A 22,195-nucleotide genomic window follows, 5' to 3' on the forward strand; every position below is an offset into this window, starting at 1 on the left:
TTTTTCAAAGGGTTTTCGAACAATAACTATTTGTCTGTGACTGCTTTCTGAAGGATACATTCATAATCTTTGGTTAGCAACTGGATTCTGAAGACTGGTTGGTGAATTTGGGTAAATAGAATTTTTGTCGGTATATAGCCCAGTATGAACAGTAAAACATTATTCTATTATGGATTTTCTTTGTTTATGTACTTAGGTTACACTGATGATGTGTTTGGTGGTGAAAAGGCAATGGTACTGAGCAAGATATAGGGGCACATTTACTAAGCAATTTTTAGAGAACTCGGATTTTTTCTTACTTCTAGATAATTTCTGGAAGAAATTACAATTACAATTCTTCTAACTGTACCAGGAAGCATTGTAGAAGTAAATAACCTTGTTCTGTTATTTCGTTGACTGATTGGCCAGTCTGTCTTGACTATATTTGGCTTTTTATGGCAACCAGGTTAGCAGACAACATCAGATACATGAGGGGATGACAGACCTTGTTAGTGCACTACAGCTAATACAGTTATACCCTACCCAATATTATTTGTAATTAGTATAACTGGAGCAAGGCCTGAGCATGGTCCAGGTGCACCCGTCTGTCTCAATACAGAACTATACTATGACTATTTAGATTGTTAGTGGCCTCAAAGGTGAACATAGCTACATAGCTAGTGGCCTCACTCTGCTTTCATATGCTGAACACAGTACAAACACCCCTTTCCAGTCTGGGCCACATATAGGGCCAACCCCCCCTAAAATTCTTGGTGACATTTTATCATCCCACATATTGTTCTACTGCTTTATTACTTTGCTATCTACAGATGATAAATTTAAAGGCTTGGTAGCAAGTAAACTACATAGTTCAAAAAACCACAGCAGCAAATAACTATTTACATTGCTGTATGATTAGAGTCTTTAACAGAATTAATTAAGTAATCAGTGTATTCGCTTATGAACCTTAATGATACTTACCTTGCCTCGTTATACAATAAACAGTGCACACATGACTGTCAGTTTGTAAATGAAAAAAACACAGACAAAAAAGACAAAAACACCTGAATAGTGATTAAACAAACTTTATTACATCTGTACAGCAAATGCGTATAGATAAGGCCATATTAGATCTACTTATGATTATTTTATTAATCTGAAAGACAAACATACCTACGGGTCAGCTAGAGCCACGATCCTTCTCACAGCACAAAGTTATACATGATACACTGCGCAGATAAATTATACTGTAACAATAGTTGCTACATTTGCTGCTAGCATAAGTCAACTATGATAATAAAGATACTTTTTAAGTAATAGTATCAGGGAGTGTATCAGCTAGAATTGAAAATATTTTCAAGGTGTGAATCCATCATTTTAAAATTTTCCTTATCTTTTCTTCTTTTTTAGCGATATTTTATTTTACAAGATTAAGAATAAAAGTTACATTTTATCATATAAAAATAGGTGTGCCAGTCTCTTCTTTTGTGTCTTTAACACAATATACTTTATTTCAAATTATATATACACTGTGCACCCTGGATATACTGGAGTGCGAGGTTCTTTTCTAATTGGTAGGTAACAGATAAGCTGTGAAGAGTTAAATGATACCCAGGGGTCAAATGTCTTTCTTGGATAAAAAAACCTCTTTTATATAAAACATAAAATTCATGGTTTAACTTGTCCTTGAAGGTGGTTGTTGCTAAGCTCCTGGTAGAGTAAGGCTAATAACCTGCAAAATTGTGGTCACAGTAGTAAGAATTCCCCCAAAGTGTATTTTATTAGTTAACTGTACATTTCATTACACATACGGTAAGTAGTATCATTTCTCACAGTTATTGGAAGCAAACAAACTGTTTTCTTGAAATTTTACATTGTATTGATTTCAATGCAAAGAAATTACATTTTATGACTTATTTACAGTGCTTGCTACAGATACAATATAAGCTTTATTGGTGTATTGTATATACAATATATATATATATATATAACTTTCCAAACTTCCTGCAGCTAAACAATATGATTGAACTGAGATGATTTATTTTACTTTATTTTACTATCTGGAATACTGACAAAACAAACATTGCATCCATAATAAAATGACCCCAATGTATAGATATCACAGTGTTTTATTGCTTCACAGTTAAACGCTCCATAACCCATAAGAACATGTCTGTCGGTAAGGGGTTCCTTTCATTTGAGACAATATTAAAGCACAGGACATAGCAAAACATTAAGACAGAGCCTTCTTATGATGAAGCCATTACAGAGGCAAGATAGGCATTGAGGATTGCACTCCCTAGGTGATGGTGAATCCCCTTAACGGATAGGTGTTGTGACTACACATTTGCAAAAATATGCAAATAAATCACACCCATGTGGATACTACTAATTAAAGGAAAAGGTAAAATCTAAGTAAGCTTTATCAGAAAGGTCTATGTAAATACAGCCATAAGCACTCACAGAAACACTGCACTGCATCCTTTCTCAAAAGAAACACAGGATTTCTTTTCCTTTTTTATGCACACGTACTTTGGTATCAGACTTCCTCTCTCAGAAAAATCCTTCATTCCCAGGCCGGAGTCTGCTCAGCTCTCTTCTCTCATCCTTCTCCTGCTCCCCCCCCCCCCCCCATCAGGTCTGACGTGATCTGAGCTACCAGCAGGAAACAAAGCTAAAATGGCAGCTGCTATCTCAAACAAACTGAGGGAGATTTTAGAGCTCTTTACTCAGGTATAGTAAAGCTTTCTGCAGAATAAATATAGCGTTCTAGGTGGCACTACTGTAGCTAATCTATTGGCAGTAAAATGCCAAAATGACTTTCCTTCTCCTTTAAGAAGTAAACATAATCCTTATAATAACAGCTTAACTCATTCTAGGGTCAAAGTGGTCTGCTCTGCAATCTTAACTAGTAACTGTCACTGTAGCAAAGCCAACTAGAGACATCTGCATCTTGGATTTTCTGTCCAGAAAGAAATTCCTCATGGGCTTCCAAATGAAATGTTTTCTACCTCTGTTGTTTTTCTAAATATGTAATACAGGTATTGGACCCCTTATCCAGAAAGCTCCGAATTACAGAAAGCCTGTCTCCCATAGACTCCAATTTAATCAAATAATTCAGATTTTTTAAATTGATTACCTTTTTCTGATAAAAGAGTACTTTGTACTTGATCCCAACTAAGATATAATTAATCCTTATGGGATGCAAAACAACCCTATTTAGTTTAAATAATGTTTTATTGATTTTTTTAGTATACTTAAGGTATGAAGATCTAAATTACGGAAAGACCCCTTATCTGGAAAACCCCAGATCCCGAGCATTCTGTGTAATGGGTCCCATACCTGTATTTAACTTACATATGTATTTAATAGAAGAAAGCTGAGCACAATTAAATATAGATTAACTAAAGTTATAACAGTCAGATAGAAAGCAGGCAAGATCTGTTGCTGCAAAAAGAAGTCTATGATAAATAACAGAGGTACAACAGATTTTAAATAACACTTTTGAAGGGATTGTAAACTCAGCCATGATGCTGTCCCACTGCATCCCCTAATTTTGCTATAGAAGTTGCCAATAATAATAATTATAGATGCAGATAAATTCACCAATGAGAATTCTACAGATAAAAACTTCATTAAAAGAAGAACTGACCAATGAGAGGCAAGATGTCAGGCATCTTGCTCATATCTTACATACAGATAAAATTCTATCATTTTTCATTATATGACACTATAATTAGACATGGGGATAAAGGGACAGGCTTCTTCAGTGCTGGGAAACTGTGCTTAATGCTCCCAACTCCAACCGAACAAAGAACGTAGAGCCATATTTACACACACCATCTAGGATTCTCATTATTGGATTGTTTGAATTTTAAAGCAGTTGCTGGCTGTGGAGATTGAGGAAAAGTTTAATTATGCAGTATTGCTTTAAGAATACAACCCTGATGTTGCTGGACTACAGCTCCCACCATGCCTCAACCTTCATTACATGTTACATTATTCTAGGATTTGTAGTCCAACAACAATGAGTAAAGTTTGGTTGAGCAGTGCAGCATTACATTCCCTTTAATATACTGCTATAGTATAGAAATGATTATATACTGTAAGAATCAACAGTATCTGGCACAACAGATCCAGTAGCACAACAATGTTTTAAGATTGGAATTATCTAGATAAAATATAGTTATCAAAAATAGTTACAGTTCTAGAAAATCCAGCTAGAAGGGTTGCACGGGTTGCATTAAATCAAAGTACAATCAGTTTGCAATTAGAGCAGCCAGCAACTTGCATCTATTGGATATATCCCTTCGAATCTTAAAGGAACAGTAACAGTAAAAATTTTTATTAAAAAAATAAAAACTACTCCCTCTAACTAATACCCATGTCCAGCTGCATTGTATTTATTTACCTTCTATTTGGCAAAAAAATCCCAAGTAAATCTCCTCACCATGGTATGGATACAGTTTTGAAGAATGGCGATATGGCGACTAGTCCCTCAGTGTGTGCGCGCCCCTGACATCTCTCCTCTTTACAGGACATCCGGCTGTAACCAGGAAGTGCAGGGATTGCCCTGCTGAAGACACGCTGAAGGGATGGCCGGTGGGAGGAGAGGCAGACTGATGGAATGGCTGCTGGAGGGAGAGAAACGCTGCTGGCCGGTGGGAGGAGAGGCAGACTGTTGGAATGGCTGCTGGAGGGAGAGAAACGCTGCTGGCCGGTGGGAGGAGAGGCAGACTGTTGGAATGGCTGCTGAGGGGAAAGCTGAAGCCGATTGCAGAGTAGCTTCCCTGGTTGCTAAGCGACGTGACGTCACGGAGGCGGGATTTTTGAAACCAAAAGCAGGAAGAAGCTGTCAGCAGCGCGCACATAGGGGAGAAGAAGCCTGCAGGCCCTGCAAGATGGCGAACACCCTGTATACTCCACAAGAAAGCGTCGGTTTGGATTTTTTGGTGATACATTATACCAAACCAGCATGCAGCAGTGTATTTCAAGTAAAAACTGTAAGTTTATTGATTGGGGCTTGGGTGTCTAAATGGTGTTACTGGTCCTTTAAATGTACAAAAGACATTTATAACATTATTGAAGGATTTCAAAAGGATTTTGTCCTTATTAGAGAACTCACAGTGAAAAGGTAACTATTCTGCTAGATGCTATTATTATAAAAATATCTTTCTAAAGCCACATGGAATGCGTTTAACTTTCACAATCATGTGTTGCCAACACAGCTGTACTTCTATTACTGAGCCGGGAAGAAGCGTGATCTACTGTCTGTGTCTTTGCGTGTCATCTGGATCACAAAAGATTCCAGCAATACATGGAAAAGAGTGTAGAAATGCTGCACATTGCTCTTGGAGCCAACTTAAAATGTTTTGAATGACATTAACCATGAATTTAAACAATCTTCAGACTTGGCCACAGCCACAATTTTCTAAAATGACCACGGAGGTGACTGGTGATCTCCCTACTGTGTCTATGATTCTTCTGGGTTAATGCTGATAGCATTGTCAGGGTTCTGAGAAGATTTTAAGTCTTGTGTTTCTGGCAATAAAGTCTCTTCAGGCTCAGTCACAACTACATATTTTTCAGAGGAGCACAAAGCTGACAGAAGGTCCATCATCACAATGAGAGGCTTCTACACGTTGAGCTGGTTCTGGAAAAGGAACAAAGCTAAGAGATTCACTCTGAGGAGTTCCTGAGCTTGTACTTTCATTACTGTCCAAAAGACTCCTGTCACGGTTCTGCACAGACTGATCGACCCCTTCATCTAACAGTTCCTGGAATGAGATATTATCCTGTGTATTGGCTGGCAAAGATGCATCTGGTGGAAAATGACTTTCGTCCTCAGTTTTAGGAGTCAGTGTGGATATTGTTTTCTTTCCTTTTAGTGGCTTTCTGTCATATTTTGTGTCTTTGCAATATAATGTTGTATTTTTATGATCTGAGTTCTGCAAAATATATGTTGGTAAGTCCAATGTAAATAAAACACATTTGTTAACATGCACTTTGATTACAGAGTACAGGTATGGGACCTGTTATCCAGAATGCTGGGGGTTTTCCGGAAAAGGGATCTTTCCGTAATTTTGATCTCCATAACTTAAGTCTGCTAAAAATCATTTAAATATTGAATAAACCCAATAGGCTTGTTTTGTCTCCAATAAGGATTATTTATATCTTAATTGGGATCAAGTACAAGGTTCTGTTTTATTATTACAGAGAAAAAGGAAATCATTTTTAAAAATTAGAATTATTTTCTTATAATGGAGTCTATGGGTGATTGCTTTTCCATAATTCGGAACTTTCTGGATAACGGGTTTCTGGATAAGGGATCCCATACCTGTAATAGGCTGACTGCTGTTCAACTTATTTCTAGCTAACATTTCAGTTCTGTTCATTAGGCTCTCATCATGGCAAACACTGAAATTGAAATGGCTGAAAAGTATAACTGCATTAAACTATACCCCTTTTTCAACATTAGTTCAATAAATATGGCTTGTGATGAAACCATAGAAACATATGTGAAATATGTATGTTTTTTTTTAATTTTTGCCTACTAAGGGCAAAATCTAAAACGGAAAGTAACATCAAAACAAATTACCAGTACACTGTGAAGTCTCTTTATAAACAAACCCCTCCCTTCCTCCAGTTGCACATTCTTTTTACTTTGTGATAAGGAGCAGCTCATTATACAAAGGGCTTCTCAGTGGACTGCTGATTTGTTTTGATTTTAAGTGTACAAACAGGAAGGAAAATGTGACTTTAGTTTTAGATTCTGACCTTTAAGAAATAACAAAAAACATGAATATTTTCGAATTAAAACAATAGACAAAAAGTATCTTCCGTAAAAGCCCTATTCAGTGAACTAGTGTTAAGTAGGGATATACTGCACACTAATCCACGAACGTCCGAAAAGCGTCCGAATGCGTTTTTTTCGTAATGATCGATTTTTTTTTAAATTGTCGCAACTTTTTCGTAGCCATTACGATTTGCGCAAATTGTCGCAACTTTTTCGTAGCCGTCGCGCCGAGTACGAAAGTTTCGGATTCATTCAAGCTTCAGTATCGTGACTTTCCTTGGGCCAGGTTGGAGCTGCAGAGTGCCATTGAGCCCTATGGGAGACTTTCCTTGGGCCGGGTTGGAGCTGCAGAGTGCCATTGAGCCCTATGGGAGACTTTCCTTGGGCCGGGTTGGAGCTGCAGAGTGCCATTGAGCCCTATGGGAGACTTTCCTTGGGCCAGGTTGGAGCTGCAGAGTGCCATTGAGCCCTATGGGAGGCTTTCCTTGGGCCGGGTTGGAACTGCAGAGTGCCATTGAGCCCTATGGGAGGCTTTCCTTGGGCCGGGTTGGAACTGCAGAGTGCCATTGAGCCCTATGGGAGACTTTCCTTGGGCCAGGTTGGAACTGCAGAGTGCCATTGAGCCCTATGGGAGACTTTCCTTGGGCCGGGTTGGAGCTGCAGAGTGCCATTGAGCCCTATGGGAGACTTTCCTTGGGCCAGGTTGGAGCTGCAGAGTGCCATTGAGCCCTATGGGAGACTTTCCTTGGGCCGGGTTGGAGCTGCAGAGTGCCATTGAGCCCTATGGGAGACTTTCCTTGGGCCGGGTTGGAGCTGCAGAGTGCCATTGAGCCCTATGGGAGACTTTCCTTGGGCCGGGTTGGAGCTGCAGAGTGCCATTGAGTCCTATGGGAGACTTTCCTTGGGCCAGGTTGGAGCTGCAGAGTGCCATTGAGCCCTATGGGAGACTTTCCTTGGGCCAGGTTGGAGCTGCAGAGTGCCATTGAGCCCTATGGGAGGCTTTCCTTGGGCCAGGTTGGAGCTGCAGCGTGCCATTGAGCCCTATGGGAGGCTTCCAAAATCATGCAAAGTCTGAAAGTTTTGCCCGCAGTTTACGAGTGCTCAATCCGAAAAAGTCGGGACAAGATACGAGCAAATCGTAACGGCTACAAAAAAGTTGCAGCAATTCGCGCAAGTCGTAACGGCTACAAAAAAGTCGCGACAATTTACGAAAAAGTCGTAACGGCGACGAAAAAAATCGCAAAAAATACAAAAAAGTCGCAAAATGTTCGTTTTCCAATCAGAATTTTTCCCATTCGGATTCTAATTCATGGGTTAGTAAATCAGCCCCCAAGCCTTTTAGTAGACTTAAATAGTGATGAGCGAATCTGTCCCGTTTTGCTTCGCCATAAAATTTGCAAAGCAACAAGAAAAATTCATTGTGCGTCAAAAAAATGTCGTGTTCACATCAAAAATGGGCGCGGTCGTGTCAAAAATAAGATGCGGGTAATGACGTGACCGTGCCCAATAATGATGTGACCACAACTTTTTTTGACACATGACAAATTTTTCCCTGGAGAATTTCCTTGGAAGTTTCGTAAAACCATTCGCCAATGACTAAATGCGGAAATTCGCTGCGAATCCATGTCTGGCAAAAAAATTAGCTCATCACTAGACTTAAAGAATAAGTAAACTTTTTTTTTTCTATCCCTAAAATGACTCTATACAGCCCCCAGAATAACATAGCTTTCTCCCTGCACTCAGTTTCACAAGAAGCTCAACTCTCAGCTACTTCTTCCTTGCAGCCAGAATGCTTGCTGTTTCTTTTCCAATGGAAATCAATCAGACATGCATAGAATACACGTCTTCAACCATCGGCATTCTGCACAGTCGGAGAGAGAAGGAGTGCTCAGCAAAGAAAAGGGGGCGGAGCTTCACACTAGACTAGGAAGTAGCTGAGAGAGCTGAAGTTGAACTACTTGTAATACAGAATCTACATAAAAACTGAGTGCAGGGAGAAATGTAAGTGTTAGTAATGTTATTCAGGATGACTACAGGCCACCAATTACATTCACTGTCAAAGGCAAATCTTTGTTTCCCATTCTATAGACAAGCAGAAGACAGATAGAATACAAAAGTGAAAATCAATCAAAACATAATGCTTAATTACACATACAACACTTTTCTAATGTAAATATACGCAAAGACAGTAGAATAAATGTATTTTATGACAGATTCCATCTAACCTTCTGTTTTATATAGAACTTTACTTACACTAGAGACACTGTGCTTTGTAGCTTTAGGTTTAGCCTCTTGAACATCAGACTGGTGAAAGGTTTGTATATTTGTCTCCTCCACAGATAGGCATGTTATTGATTCCTCCAGTCTAACGGTGGGATCACCAGGCACTTCAACGCCGTTCCCTTCGCCACCCATCGGAATATGCTCTTCGTTTCTGTGCAGTTCAGCGCCATTCCCTTCACCACCCCTTGGAAAGTGCTGTTGGAATCTTTGTGTTTTTACAAACCATACAAACCAGGGGACACATAACTGTTTGGAACACAGAAAATTATTGGCATGCATGTCCTATAAATTACAAGCATTTTTATGTATAATGTGTTCAAACACACCAAAGAGTAAAAAGAAATTCCTGTCAAACATTGAATAAAATTATTAAACATTGGTCACTTCTCTCGTCTTATAATTGAATGAATTATAATTCATTTGTACATTGATAAAGGCTTGTGCACCATAATGCAAGGTCTGATTTATGAAATGGTATACCACATGTTCACTTTAAGAGAAACTATACTGCTCAACATTGCAGGTCTCTATAAAAATATACTACATAAAATATCCCATTTTAAAATATAAATACATTTTAAATTACAATTATACATTATTAGCAGCACAACTTTTGTTCCTTTCGAAAATCTCATATAGAAAAACCACCATTTTAAGCACTAAAGTCTGCTCCATTTAGATGGACTTTGCATTAGTAAATAAGCCCTACAGCGTTATATATTGCAAGTGTCACCACAAGTGTGGTTTTAATGTGTTCATGATATCCACACGTAAACCTCTTCACAGGAGGAACTATCATGAAAATGAAAATTAAATATGAGGGTCATCTCATGGAAATAAGAAACTTTATACATTTAATTAAACATTCTGCACCATTTCTGAAATAATTAAGTCACTCTTCAGTGTCCTTCTCTGAGCAATCTGTCAGATTCTGTCAACTGGTGTGTGCTCTCTTTGTATAGAAAATATATTACAGCTAAATGTCTTTTTAAAATAAATGGCTCAGACACAAAGCTGCATGTAGAGGGGATACTGAAGAGTAACTTAATTATTTCAGAAAAGGTACAGGGTTTTTAATTGATTATATTTAGAAAGTTCCATATTCTATGACATGAAGCTTATGGGATCCATTATCCGAAAACCTGCTATCCAGAAAGTTCTGAATTATTACGGAACAGCTGTCTCCCATAGACTCCATTATAAGCAAATAATTCTAATTTTTAAAAATTATTTACTGTTTCTATGTAAAAATAAAACAGTGCCCTGTACTTCCCAAGTAAGATATAATTAATCCTTACTGGAGGCAAAACAATCCTATTGGGTTTATTCAATATTTAAATGATTTGTAGTAGACTTAAGTTATGCAGATCCAAATTACAGAAAGATCCCTTATCCAGAAAACCCCCAGGTCCCGAGCATTCTGGATAACAGGTCCCGTGCCTGTATAGGTATAGCATCCATTATCCATAAACCCATTATCCATAAAGCTCCCACAGACTTTAACACATAATTCTAAAATTTTATAAATGATTTCCCTTTTCTCTGTAATAACAGTACCTTGTAACTTGATTCTAAATAAGATAGATTTGATCCTTATTGAAGCCAAAACCCTACTGGGTTTATGGGCTGTTAAAAATGATTTCTTAATAGACATAAAGGGCATGTAAAGTCACAAAATCATAATCCTTGTGTTGGTTATTTCGACCAAATGAAATAAATTTGCAATATAAACCCATTAAAATGCTCTACCATTTTTACTTAGAAACCTTTGTATTTTGCATCTCATGCTATTGCCCTGAAATGAGTTCTGATCACAGCTCCTTGAAACCTACAGGGCCAGTGGTCACCCTGATGTGAAAAAAGCAGGGGGCTGCTCTGTACCAGGCTTGGAAAAAAAATCACAGGAGTTTGTTTACTGGAGCGTCATTGGTCAGTTGCTGATAAGAGCAAGTCAGGCACAGGGAATGAAACATGGCAGGAAGTGAAACAAGCCCACTCCTCATTCAGCTGCAGCCGCACAGAGTTCAGGAACTGTTTTAACCAGTTTGCCATCTGATTTTTTTTTTAGAACATTTGTTATAGTGCTTTCATTTCTTAGGACTATATATAAACACTGAGTTAAGATTTTGACTTTACATCCCCTTTAAGGTATGGAGATCTATATTACAGAATGACCCCTTATCTGAAAAAAGTCAGGTTCCGGGCATTCTGGATAACAGATCCCGTACCTGTTTTACAGTTTCATTTTAGTGATAGTTCCTCTTTAATGTTTCTTATTTGCCTTATCTGGGATACCATGTCCCTGTTTTAGACATCTCTTCCCCATCTGGAATCGTGGGCTCATATGTTACTTGTCCTGCCCTAAATTTACATTCAATCATTCATTCATCCACCTGCGCAATTATGTCACCCACACCTAAAAACTATCAATCTCTATCCACTTTCCCAACAGAAAAATAACCTATATTACTTCTCTTAGAGACCAATCAAATAATTAAACAAACAAAAGAGGTTAAGAACTCACCATTAACAAAGCCCCAATTGTGAGAATGAAAAGTAAATTAATACTCTTGGTATCTTGCTGTTCCAATTCCTTCTTTTTTATAGTAAAAACAATCTAACATAAGAAAAGAGCAGAATATGTAAAATGCCAATATATATAATTATAAAAATTACAGTTCCCCTTTGTTCATATTCTTGTACAGTAATGACTTACCTCATAATCAAAAAACCATTGCAAAACATAGGCCAGGAGGAAGAGCACACAGGTGAACTGACCTATCCAAGGCATTTGTATCCACAAGTCTATAAGCCCAATCACAGTCAGTATAAAGAGCACAACCTGTCAGGCAGAAATAAAAAACATCAAAATGAAACAGTAGCATGGATAAAGCATGGATATACAATAACATGAGCGCCAAATATCATCTTATCTCACCATAAATGCATTTTCAACATCCATGAAAAAGATATCCTTAAATCGCATCTCCCAATTATACTTGTCGTGGTACTTCATTCGAAAAACAATATTTTGCAAAAATGTTTCAATCATCATTGGATTCCAGTCTTCATCATTAATAATCTTATTCATCTCTGTTATCATTTGCCTCGTTAGGATGATTTCAGCATCATAATGTTGTTCTTCATCTTGATGACTATTAGGCTGCAGATGAGAAATGGCAGTCATGGTTATTGTCTATTATGTGCACGTCATTGTCTGTTTTGAAGATGAAGAGGATGAGTGGGGTGCATTTATAAGATCCCCAGGCAAAAGTGGAAGAGCATTAAGGGGTGCAAAAGCACACCCCTTAGTGTTCATGCACAAAGCACTTCTGCCCGGAGCTCTGTCTGAGCTCTGCACAGGATAAAAGATCCGCTACAAGGTGCAAAGCATCGAAAGGCAAAATTGTGTGCTTATCTATGAAAGAATTTAAAACTCAAAAACTCAATCACATAAAATTGTATATAAAGACATTCTACTCAGTCTCCATTTATATAACTGATTTAGAAAGACTCAAATTGTATAGTAGCTTGAATTTTAAAAACACCTCCCATACAGACAGTCTCTACAGAAACTCACCAGCTTCCAGCCATTTTTTATAACTGAAAATTATTGCTTGAAATTTTTACCGCAAAAAACTCAAATCATGATAAAAATTTGAAATGCTGATAAGACTGTCCCTTACTGGTAAAGATATAATAGACTATTTCTATCTTTAAAATGTTTTACTTACCAGGGATAATTGCTTGGCATGATGTAAGATTCCTTTAAAATGTTGTTTTAATATAGTATTGCTCTCAATCAACTATTGGAAATAAACCAAAAGGTGTTTATTAACATTTGCTCAGCAATGGAAAATAAATTATTTGAGGATTTTTTTTACAACACATGCTATGTTTAGCATAATCCTTATGTGTCACTTGGCATAATAATTACTAGAAATCATAAAGGCCCACAGAGAAATTCTCAGAACATAAACCTGCTATTGATTATTATACAGTAAGTGAACAAATAGCAATAACTGTCTGGAAACAGCACTGTACAAACCTTTATACAATAAATAGGTTATAGCCTCTCCTCCCTCAGTTTTCCTCTGATCCTGATTCACATAACTTGTTTTCCATATTCAACTCCCCTTTTCATTATTCACCAATAAAATTACTTAATATTTCTACATAATCCCCAGAACTTTGTTATCTTCTCAAAAGGAAAATAGATTGTAACAATTTTCCACTACAGGCACTACTAATCTTAACCTTTTCAAAGGGGTTGTTCACCTTAAAGTTAACTTTCAGTATGTTATAGCATGGCCTATATTTACCAACTTTTCAATTAGTCTGTATTTTTTTTTCATCTTTTATAGTTTTAAAATAATTTGCCTTCTTCTTCTTGACTCTTTACAGCTTTCAAATGGGGGTCACTGACCTCAGCAGTCAAAATCTGTTGCTCCATGAGGCTACCGTTGTATTGTTATTGCTACTTTTTATTCCTTATCTTTCTATTCAGGCTCTCTATTCATATTCCAGTCTCTCATTCAAACCGCTGCCTGGTTGCTAGGGTAAACTGGACCCTAGCAACCATATAGATGCTCAAATTCCAAACTGGAAAACAGTTGAACAAAAAGCTAAATAAGTAAAAAAAACACTCAAATAAAAAGTGAAGACCAATTGCAAATTGACTCATAATATCAATCTCTATATCACACTTGAAGTTAATTTTAAGGTGAACAACACCTTTAAAGGAAAACTATACCCCTGAACAATGTAGGTCTCAATAAAAATATATTTTATAAACAGCTCATATTTAAACATATACTTTTTAGTAGTATATGCCACTGGATAATCCTAAATAGAATATTGCCATTTGAAGTACTAAGGGCCACCCCTGGGATCATATGATTCACAGAGCACACAAACAAACCAAGGGCACACATACATGCTTGATCACATCAGACAATGAATGGACAGAGCTGTAATTTTTACTCCCACACTACTTTCTGGTACAGTTAGAGCTGCATTATTCCTGGTCAGGTGATCTCAGAGGGAGCACTATATATGTATTCTAGTTTGGTGATACTTAAAGAAGAAGTAAAGGTAAAAACTAAGTAAGCTTTATCAGGTTTTTAAAAGTCTATGTAAATACAGCCATAAGCACTCACATTAAAGTGGCACTGAGTTCTCTACAAAAGAAACACAGGATTTCTTGTCTTCTTTTTTGTAAACATGTACTTTGGTATTGGACTTCCTCTCCTTTAGGGCTCCTTCAGGTTTGGGGCATGAGTCTCCTCAGCTCTCCGTCTCCCTTTTTTTTCTCCCCCTCCCTTAACAATTCAGAAGAATTTATTCACCCTCCCATAAGAATGTATGTTCTGAACTACCAATGGCTACAGCATGGAAGCTAAAATGACCAAGCTAAAATGGCAGTTGCTATCTTAAACAAAGGGAGGGAGCTTCTAAGGCTGTTCAGGTATGGTAATGCTTTCTGCAGAATAAATATATTGTTCTAGGTGGCACTAATGTGGCTAATCTATTGGCAGTAAAATGCCAAAATGTCTTTCCTTCTCCTTTAATATAATAATTTAATATTTGTTGGTATTCATTCTGAAGGTAGAATTTTCCTGTATCTGTTTATTTATACTAATTAACTGTTTATTAAAATGTTTGCTTTCCCTGTGTGCACTTTTCTATACTGTAAATTTGTACAGGGCTGTGTATTATAGTATTGCTTTTAAAGACAAATACATGAGGAAATACAGCTAAAACACTTCAAAAATAGAACATGTTTAAAAATACCTTTTTGGGAATTCTCATTTTCTTTGTAGCCGCGTCATAAAACAACATGTCAGAGGGGTCAACCCATTCATTATCCTGGCCATCAGCGGTTACACCAGACAGATATAAAGATAGCAGCAATACAATCCATGCCAGATGCATCTAAAAAATAATCAGCCATGTAAGAGTTATTGTATTAGGTATCATTATAATATAAACCAAGGACAACAATTTGAAAAAGTAAGCTTTCACATTTTATTCTTCTAAGTTACAGGCACAATAGTTACTGGAGAAAGCATAAAAAGGTGAGAAAGAGCCTTTATGGATATTCAAGAAAGTTATCCCAATATAGTTCTGTGACCTACAGTAGATCCATGTTCAATAATACTTCGTACATCATATTGCTTTCCTGTTCATCTTTTATCTTATCTATAGGTTTTCTTCTCCTCGAAGCAGGAGTCAAAAACTTTAACCCCCCTACCCAAACAAGTGAGTGGAACTTGGATGAATGGTAAGTGGAAAGGAATACCAGGTAAGTGCAATATTTTGCTTTTCAGGCCACTTCTATGTCATAATATACAAATAGACTTAAGGCCATACAATACATCTTTACCAGCGCTGCCACTGTATGTACTATATACTGTAGTACTTATAGTAGTACTTATTGTAGTACTTATCTTTACCAGAGCTGCCACTGTATGTACTATATACTGTAGTACTTTATAGCACAGAGCTGGTATCTGATTTAAGAGGTTTTATTTGTATGTGCATAGTACGTACTTTTCTGTTATACAGTGTATTATATGCATTTTTATAGTGTTTAGTCCTTAGCGATATCCTCTAAAATGGTTTTGCAGACAGGGATGGGTTAGCCACCCCCTATGGAATACACCTAATAGGGAGCTGCACTGACCATTTAAAAGAGTGTTTCACCTTCAGGTTAATATTTAGTACGTTATAGAATGGCCTATACTATAAGTTTTTAATTGGTCTTCATTTTTTATCTTTTATAGTTTTTTAATTATTTGCATTACTCTTCTGACTCTTTCCAGCTTTCAGATAAGGGACCCTGGCAGCCCCAAAACAGTTGCTCTTATCTTTCTATTTAGGCCCTCCTCTATTTATTTTTCTGTTTCTATTTGTAAGCAGTGCCTGGTTGCTAGGTTAAATTGGACCCTAGCAACCAGATAGCTGCTTCAATTCCAAACTTGAGTTCTGCTGAACAAAAACCTAAATAATTCAAAAATTGCAAATAATAAAACATGAAGACCAATTGAAAATCGTGTCAGGATAGCAGCCTCTGGGCCTGATTCACTAAAGGGCGATAAAAATTATTGCATGCTTTTTCGCGTTAAAAAACGCAAAATAACTTGCGCGCGATTCACCATAGTATTATCGCGTGCGAAAAATCGCCATTTTCGCATGGGGTATTTCTCGCACTAGTTTTACCGTTTTGCGTTAATTTCCGCGCTGAAAAGAATACGATCGCATGATTCACTATAACTTTTGCGCGCTAAATATTGCATTCGGCTATACGAAAATTAACACCTACTACAGGCAGGCGAAAAATTATACAAAAGTACAGTAAATGAGTTTTTGCAATAAAATATGGACTTACAGTGTTATTTATTCAAGTCTGTGTTTCCCCCAGAGTGACGCAGCCGCCAGTTTGCAGCGAAATGTTCATTTTTAATACAGTAATTTTCTGCAAGTATTGACGTGTATGGCTAACATGGCGTGCGTTCATTTGCGCAACTATTTCTATTTGGCTACAAATGATGAAATGTTTCGCCAGGCATGGATTCGCAGCGAATTTTTGGACGTGCGTTGAATTTTTTCGCGGCTGATTTTTTCATGCGTTTCGCAAAACAATCCGCCAATGGCAAAACGCATGAAAAAATTCGCCACGCAAAAATTCACTGCACATCCAAAAATTGATACAAGTGTCAAAAAATAATAGTCACGGGCAACAATTTTTTTGCCCGCACAACATTTTTGCCGTTTCGTGGATCTTTCGAAAGATTTGCTAATTTTTCACTAAAGAAACCAGAACACATTTGCTCATCACTAGTGGCTACTATTTATAAGCATCTACTATTTATATGTGGCTAATATTTATATACACCATTTATATGCTTCGACAATTTTTATACACTATTTCTATGCTACCATTCATATTCAGCGATTATTCGCGTAATTTAGCGCATGTACCGGCAAATACCGCATTGAAATAGTCTTTCGCGAGTTAAATAACGCTTGCAATATCGCGCGTAAAAAAGCGCGAGTATGCTTATAGTGAATCGTGCGAAAAATCGCCAAAATTAAGTGGCGGTAAATATTTTAGCGCACAATAAGAATAGCGCACGTTTTATCGCCCTTTAGTGAATCAGGCCCTCTATATCATACTAAAAGTTAATTTAAAGGTGAACAACCCTTTCAACATGCGGTGTCAGTAATTAAAGAGATAACTTGGGCAGCCTTTAGGCCTAATGCTGCTCCAAGCAATTTGCTTAATTAGGCAGGGAGCAGATACAGCAGAGGGTACTGGATGGGTTTATGGAGGTTGTACCTGGACTAACACAGCAAAACAAAATATTGTTTTCAAGTAATATACCCCAAATATGTATCTTTTAATTGCTTTCTGTATCATTTTTCAAAAATTGAAGTTTTTAAAATGAACCAGCCTTTACTATGTCTGTAATGTAACATTAGGATTTTAAATATCCTTTTACATGCTGAATTTCTACATAAAAAATGTGTGCATATCATGCTCATACTGTTCTGTGAAGATTTTTCTATGTTGTGTAACTTTGTATACATTGTATGATGATTGTATGAAAAGCAAGAATGATGCGTTTTGGGCCTTCTCTTGCCTTTTCTCAAGCTTAAAAAAGAACAAGAGAAGGCCCGAAGCGTTGCCAAGTCTTTGACCTGAATAAAAGTTCACCTATTTCACCTTTGCAAATGGAAGTGCCGCAGCATTATTCTTTCTATATGTTCTGTTACCCCTGGCAAGGGTCCCAGCTGCTTGAGAATCCATCCAACAAGGATAAGCTAAGGTGGTTGTTGCTCTCTTGACTACTAAGATTGTATGAAAAGCAAAGCATAACTAAGTAGTGATGTGCGGGTCAAGAAAACCTCAACCCGCACCCAACCCTAACCTGCCTGCTCCCAACCTTAACAATACCCGAACTGGCTTCTCCCCTCTATTCATGTGCCCACCTGCCCCAACGTCACGATGTCTATAAATAGAGAAGCCGGAAGAGGTAGCCGATAGCCGGTACACGAACCAGCCCAACTCGCCGGTTAAACCGTGGGTCCTGTGGGTATCGGACAAGCCTGCATATCACTATAACTAAGCCGAAAGTCACTGCTGCAAACGGGCCCAGACACACACACACAGCAACATTTTAGGGGTGGCATGCTAGTCCCTTGCCTACTAGTGTGTGTGTGTGAGAGTGTGTGCGTGTATGTGAGTATGTGCGCGTGTGTGAAAGCATGCGCGTGTGAGAGAGTGCGCTAGCGTGAATGTGTGTGAGAGTGTGTGTGCGAGTGTGTGCGTGCGAGAGTGTGCGTGCGAGAGTGTGCGTGCGAGAGTGTGCATGTGAAAGCACGCGAATGTGAGAGAGTGCGTGTGTGAGAATGTGTGAGAGTGTGCGAGAGTGTGTGTGTGCGAGAGTGTATGTGAGTATGCGCGTGTGTGAAAGCGCGTGCGTGAGAGTGCGTGTGTGAGAGTGTGCGTGTGTTTGAGAGTGTGTGTGAGAGAGTGTGCATGTGAGATAGTGTGCGTGAGAGAGTGTGTGAGAGTGTGTATGTGAGTATGCGCGTGTGTGAAAGCGTGTGTGAGAGTGTGCGTGTGTTTGAGAGTGTGAGTGTGTGAGAGTGTGTGTGCGAGAGTGTATGAGAGTGTGTATGTATGTGCATGTGAGAGTGTTTGAAAGTGCGAGTGTGTGTGAGTGTGAGAGTGTGTGAGAGTGTATGAGAGTGTGAGTGTGTGTGTGTGTGTGAGTGTGTGTGCGAGTGTGTGTGTGCGAGAGTGTGTCTGTGAGAGTGAGTGTGTTTGAGAGTGTGAGTGTGTGTAAGAGTGTGTGAGTGTGAGAGAATGTGAGAGTGTATGAGAGTATATGAGAGTGTGTGTGTGTGAAGAGAGAGAGAGTGTGTGCCTGTGTGTGAGAGAGTGTGAGAGTGTATGAGAGTGTGTGCGTGTGAGAGTGTGTGTGCGTGTGAGAGTGTGTGTGCGTGTGAGAGTGTGTGTGCGTGTGTGTTTGAGAGTGTGAATGTGTGTGTGTGAGAGTGTGTGTGCATGTGAGTGTGCATGTAAGAGTGTGTGTGTGTGAGAGAGTGTGAGAGTATATGAGAGTGTGTGTGTGTGTGAGAGAGAGAGTGTGAATGTGTGTGTGTGAGAGAATGTGAGAGTGTATGAGAGTATATGAGAGTGTGTGTGTGTGCATGTGAGAGTGTGCGTGTGTGTGTGAGAGAGTGTGAGAGTGTATGAGGGTTTGTGTGAGAGTGTGTGTGAGTGTGCTTGAGAGTGTGCATGTGAGTGTACGTGTGTGTGAGAGTGTACGTGTGTGTGTGCATGTGAGAGTGTGTGTGAGTGTGTGTGTGTACGTGTGTGTGAGAGTGTGTGTGTGTGGGTGAGTACAGATCATGTGGGAGAAGGATTAGGGCTTTAAATAGAAACAATTATAAGTAATTTAGGGAAGAAACACATACCTCCAGAGAAGAGCGACTCAGGCAGTGAAACAGAAAGTGAAAGTAAAAGCTGACCAGGAAGGGTATGGTGGCCACTGTGGGACTGCTCCGATTTGTATTAACTTTAAAGCCTTTTTAAAGCAGTCACCAATTAACTCCATGCTGTGGGTCAGACTGGAGCAGCTGAAGGGGTGTGTGCAGGAAATAAATGTCTGTGTGCGTTACTGTGCTTGTGTTTGCACAGCTCTAATCGAATATCAACTCTGACTGAAACTAGCAAAAATGCTGCAGGACATACTGTGTGAAATTTAAAGGAGAAGGAAAGGCTAGTAAAGAGTTAATCCCAAGCTGCAGGCATACCTTCGGTTCTCTCAATAGTGCCCTTAAGTCTCCCCATATATCTCCCGTTCAGATGATCAGAAAAAAAAACGACGCTGAGCTCTGTAAAGAAAGTTCCCATAATGCTTCGCTCCTACACCAAGGCTGGGGTACATGCGCAGTTTGTAAGACTATGAGAAAGCTTCCTGCTGATTGGCTCAGATCACATCACACATTCCTAAGGGGGGGAGGGAGTTTGTTCTGAGCTAGTGTGTAGCTTGACATACAGCTAAACCTTCCCACACTCCAATAAAGAGACCAAGGGTTAAATCTGTTGAACTACTGGGTGATTGTGGAAAATGAGAGGTGAAACTGTAACAAATAGAATAAAACACAATGAATATATGGCAAATATAAAAAGAGTTGGCGCTTAAAGCGCCAACTCTTTTTGTAACAATTTCTAAACACTTAAGGATTAGTATGGAGGAGGGCTGCTAAAACTAATCACTTTATATTGATATTGGTATTAATAAGGTGTTTCTATTTTTTTTTTTTTTTTCTCTGTTTTGAGCGCAGATAAGGTTTATTTTCATATGGCAAATATAGTAACACAAAAAACCAGCTGCAACATAAACATGGCAATGCTGGCACAAATTATGTGCAACAGTGTATCTGTGGTGCTGGCAGCTTTAATGGATGGTTCAGTGCAGGTTTTATGTCCATAGTGCTTACCAGCGATGCTACCATGGGGGAGAAGGTGGATGTAGTGTGCTTTTTCCACAGCATGGGCTACAATATGGAGTCTGCACTCCCACAATGCACTGTAATGAGTCACATGTCAGGAGTGGTTCCATAGGGTCAGAGGCTCCACAGAAAATGAATACCTGCATTTACAGCAAACAGCCAGCAGAGGGAGTTCACTGCTAATGAGCAACAATAACCAAAAAGATGATGAAAGCTATGCTGGAGACATGACAGAGTTCTTAGCATTCTTGAAGGAGGGGGGAGCAGGAGAGGGAAGAGGAGAGAGCTGCGTGTCTCTGGCACAGGAAAACAAACAGACGAGATATCCTGTATCCTGTATCTTTTGAAAGTGTTTCTGTGAGTGCTTATGGCTGTATTTACATAGACCTTTCTGATAAAGCTTACTTAGTTTTTACCTTTCCTTCTCCTTTAAGATTGTGCTGGTGTATTATACTCGTCTAAATATAGAAGAAATGTGCTGAGTATATAGTGTTTCAGGTTGATTTATTGAAATCTCCCCCCAAAACCCTACTTGCCCCTCCACTTCTTGCTACCTCCTTTTCCAGGCTGTGCAGGGAAGCCAGCACTTAGCTAGCTGCACTGTAAAGGTACATACACTGTAAGATCTGCTCATTTGGCAAGGCCTCCAAGTGAGCAGATCTTCTCCTGATATGCCCACCTATGGGTAGGCAATATCGGGCTTAATCGGATTAAAATGGCGGACATAGGCACCGTCAGTTCAGGAACCACATCAACAAGCTAATGCGGTCCCTGAAAAATCAAACCTGTCTGATCGAAATCTGGGCAATTTCAGGCCAGATGTAGGTCGGCCCATACACGGCAGATAAGCTGCCGAATCGGTCTAAAGGACCGATTTTGGCAGCTGAAATTGGCCCATGTATGGCCACCGTAAAGGAGAAGCAAAGGTAAAAATTAAATAAATATGTAAAATACAGCCATAAGCACTTACAGAAAAGCAGCTAGGCTGACCTGATGGGGAACTGAAGCCTGTCTCTACTTGTGTGACTGCAGGGCGGATTGCTATCCACTTCCTACTGTGCATCTGACAGGGACTTTTAGGGCATGCCCACCACTTATTTGAAACAGGTGGTCTTATAAGGATATTATTCATTTTTGGCACAAAATAAAACCAGCATCATATGTTATTTATTATTGCCTACAAGATTGGAGGGGGTTTTAGTTATGCTATATGTCTCCTTTAATGGCTGGGGCTGAAGTCTGAGCAGGAAGCACCTCTCTCTCTCTTCCACTGCTGGGTGTTTAAGGTTGCCATGTTTTCTGCAAAAAAAACCAAAAAAACAGGCTTTCTATCTGTGTATATTTCTTCCCACTATTAACTTTGGTATTAAATATAATATTTATAGGCCAGGTGGCAAACCCGGCTGTGTTCTGACACTGCTATAGGGCTCATGTATGTCTCCAACTGCAGTCAGCAAAGTGCAATTTTGATTTTTTTTAACCACAATTCACCATTTTTTCCCAGATTTCCAGTGTCATTGTAGTCCCAAGGAGGCAACTGTGCTGCACCTACTCCATTGGGTGTAATTGCTTCGAATTTTTTGGTGTTCAGCGTGCGAGTGTTATATG

At 38.8% G+C, this 22,195-nt stretch overlaps 1 protein-coding gene across 1 annotated transcript; it reads right to left on the reverse strand.

Moving 5' to 3' along the window:
* Window positions 1-4,966: 4,966 nt before the first annotated feature.
* LOC100487926 lies at window positions 4,967-19,659 on the reverse strand. The gene is made up of 8 exons (XM_018093639.2): window positions 19,547-19,659; window positions 14,852-14,992; window positions 12,793-12,864; window positions 11,997-12,221; window positions 11,775-11,900; window positions 11,583-11,675; window positions 9,029-9,304; window positions 4,967-5,927 (listed from the first exon to the last, which is right to left on the reverse strand). The coding sequence occupies exons 2-8, from the start codon at window positions 14,990-14,992 to the stop codon at window positions 5,565-5,567; spliced, it is 1,296 nt and encodes a 431-aa protein (XP_017949128.2). The 5' UTR covers window positions 19,547-19,659; the 3' UTR covers window positions 4,967-5,564.
* Between the last annotated feature and the right edge of the window lie 2,536 nt (window positions 19,660-22,195).

This window comes from Xenopus tropicalis, chromosome 4 (assembly GCF_000004195.4).
Source record: "Xenopus tropicalis strain Nigerian chromosome 4, UCB_Xtro_10.0, whole genome shotgun sequence".
NCBI lineage: Eukaryota > Metazoa > Chordata > Amphibia > Anura > Pipidae > Xenopus > Xenopus tropicalis.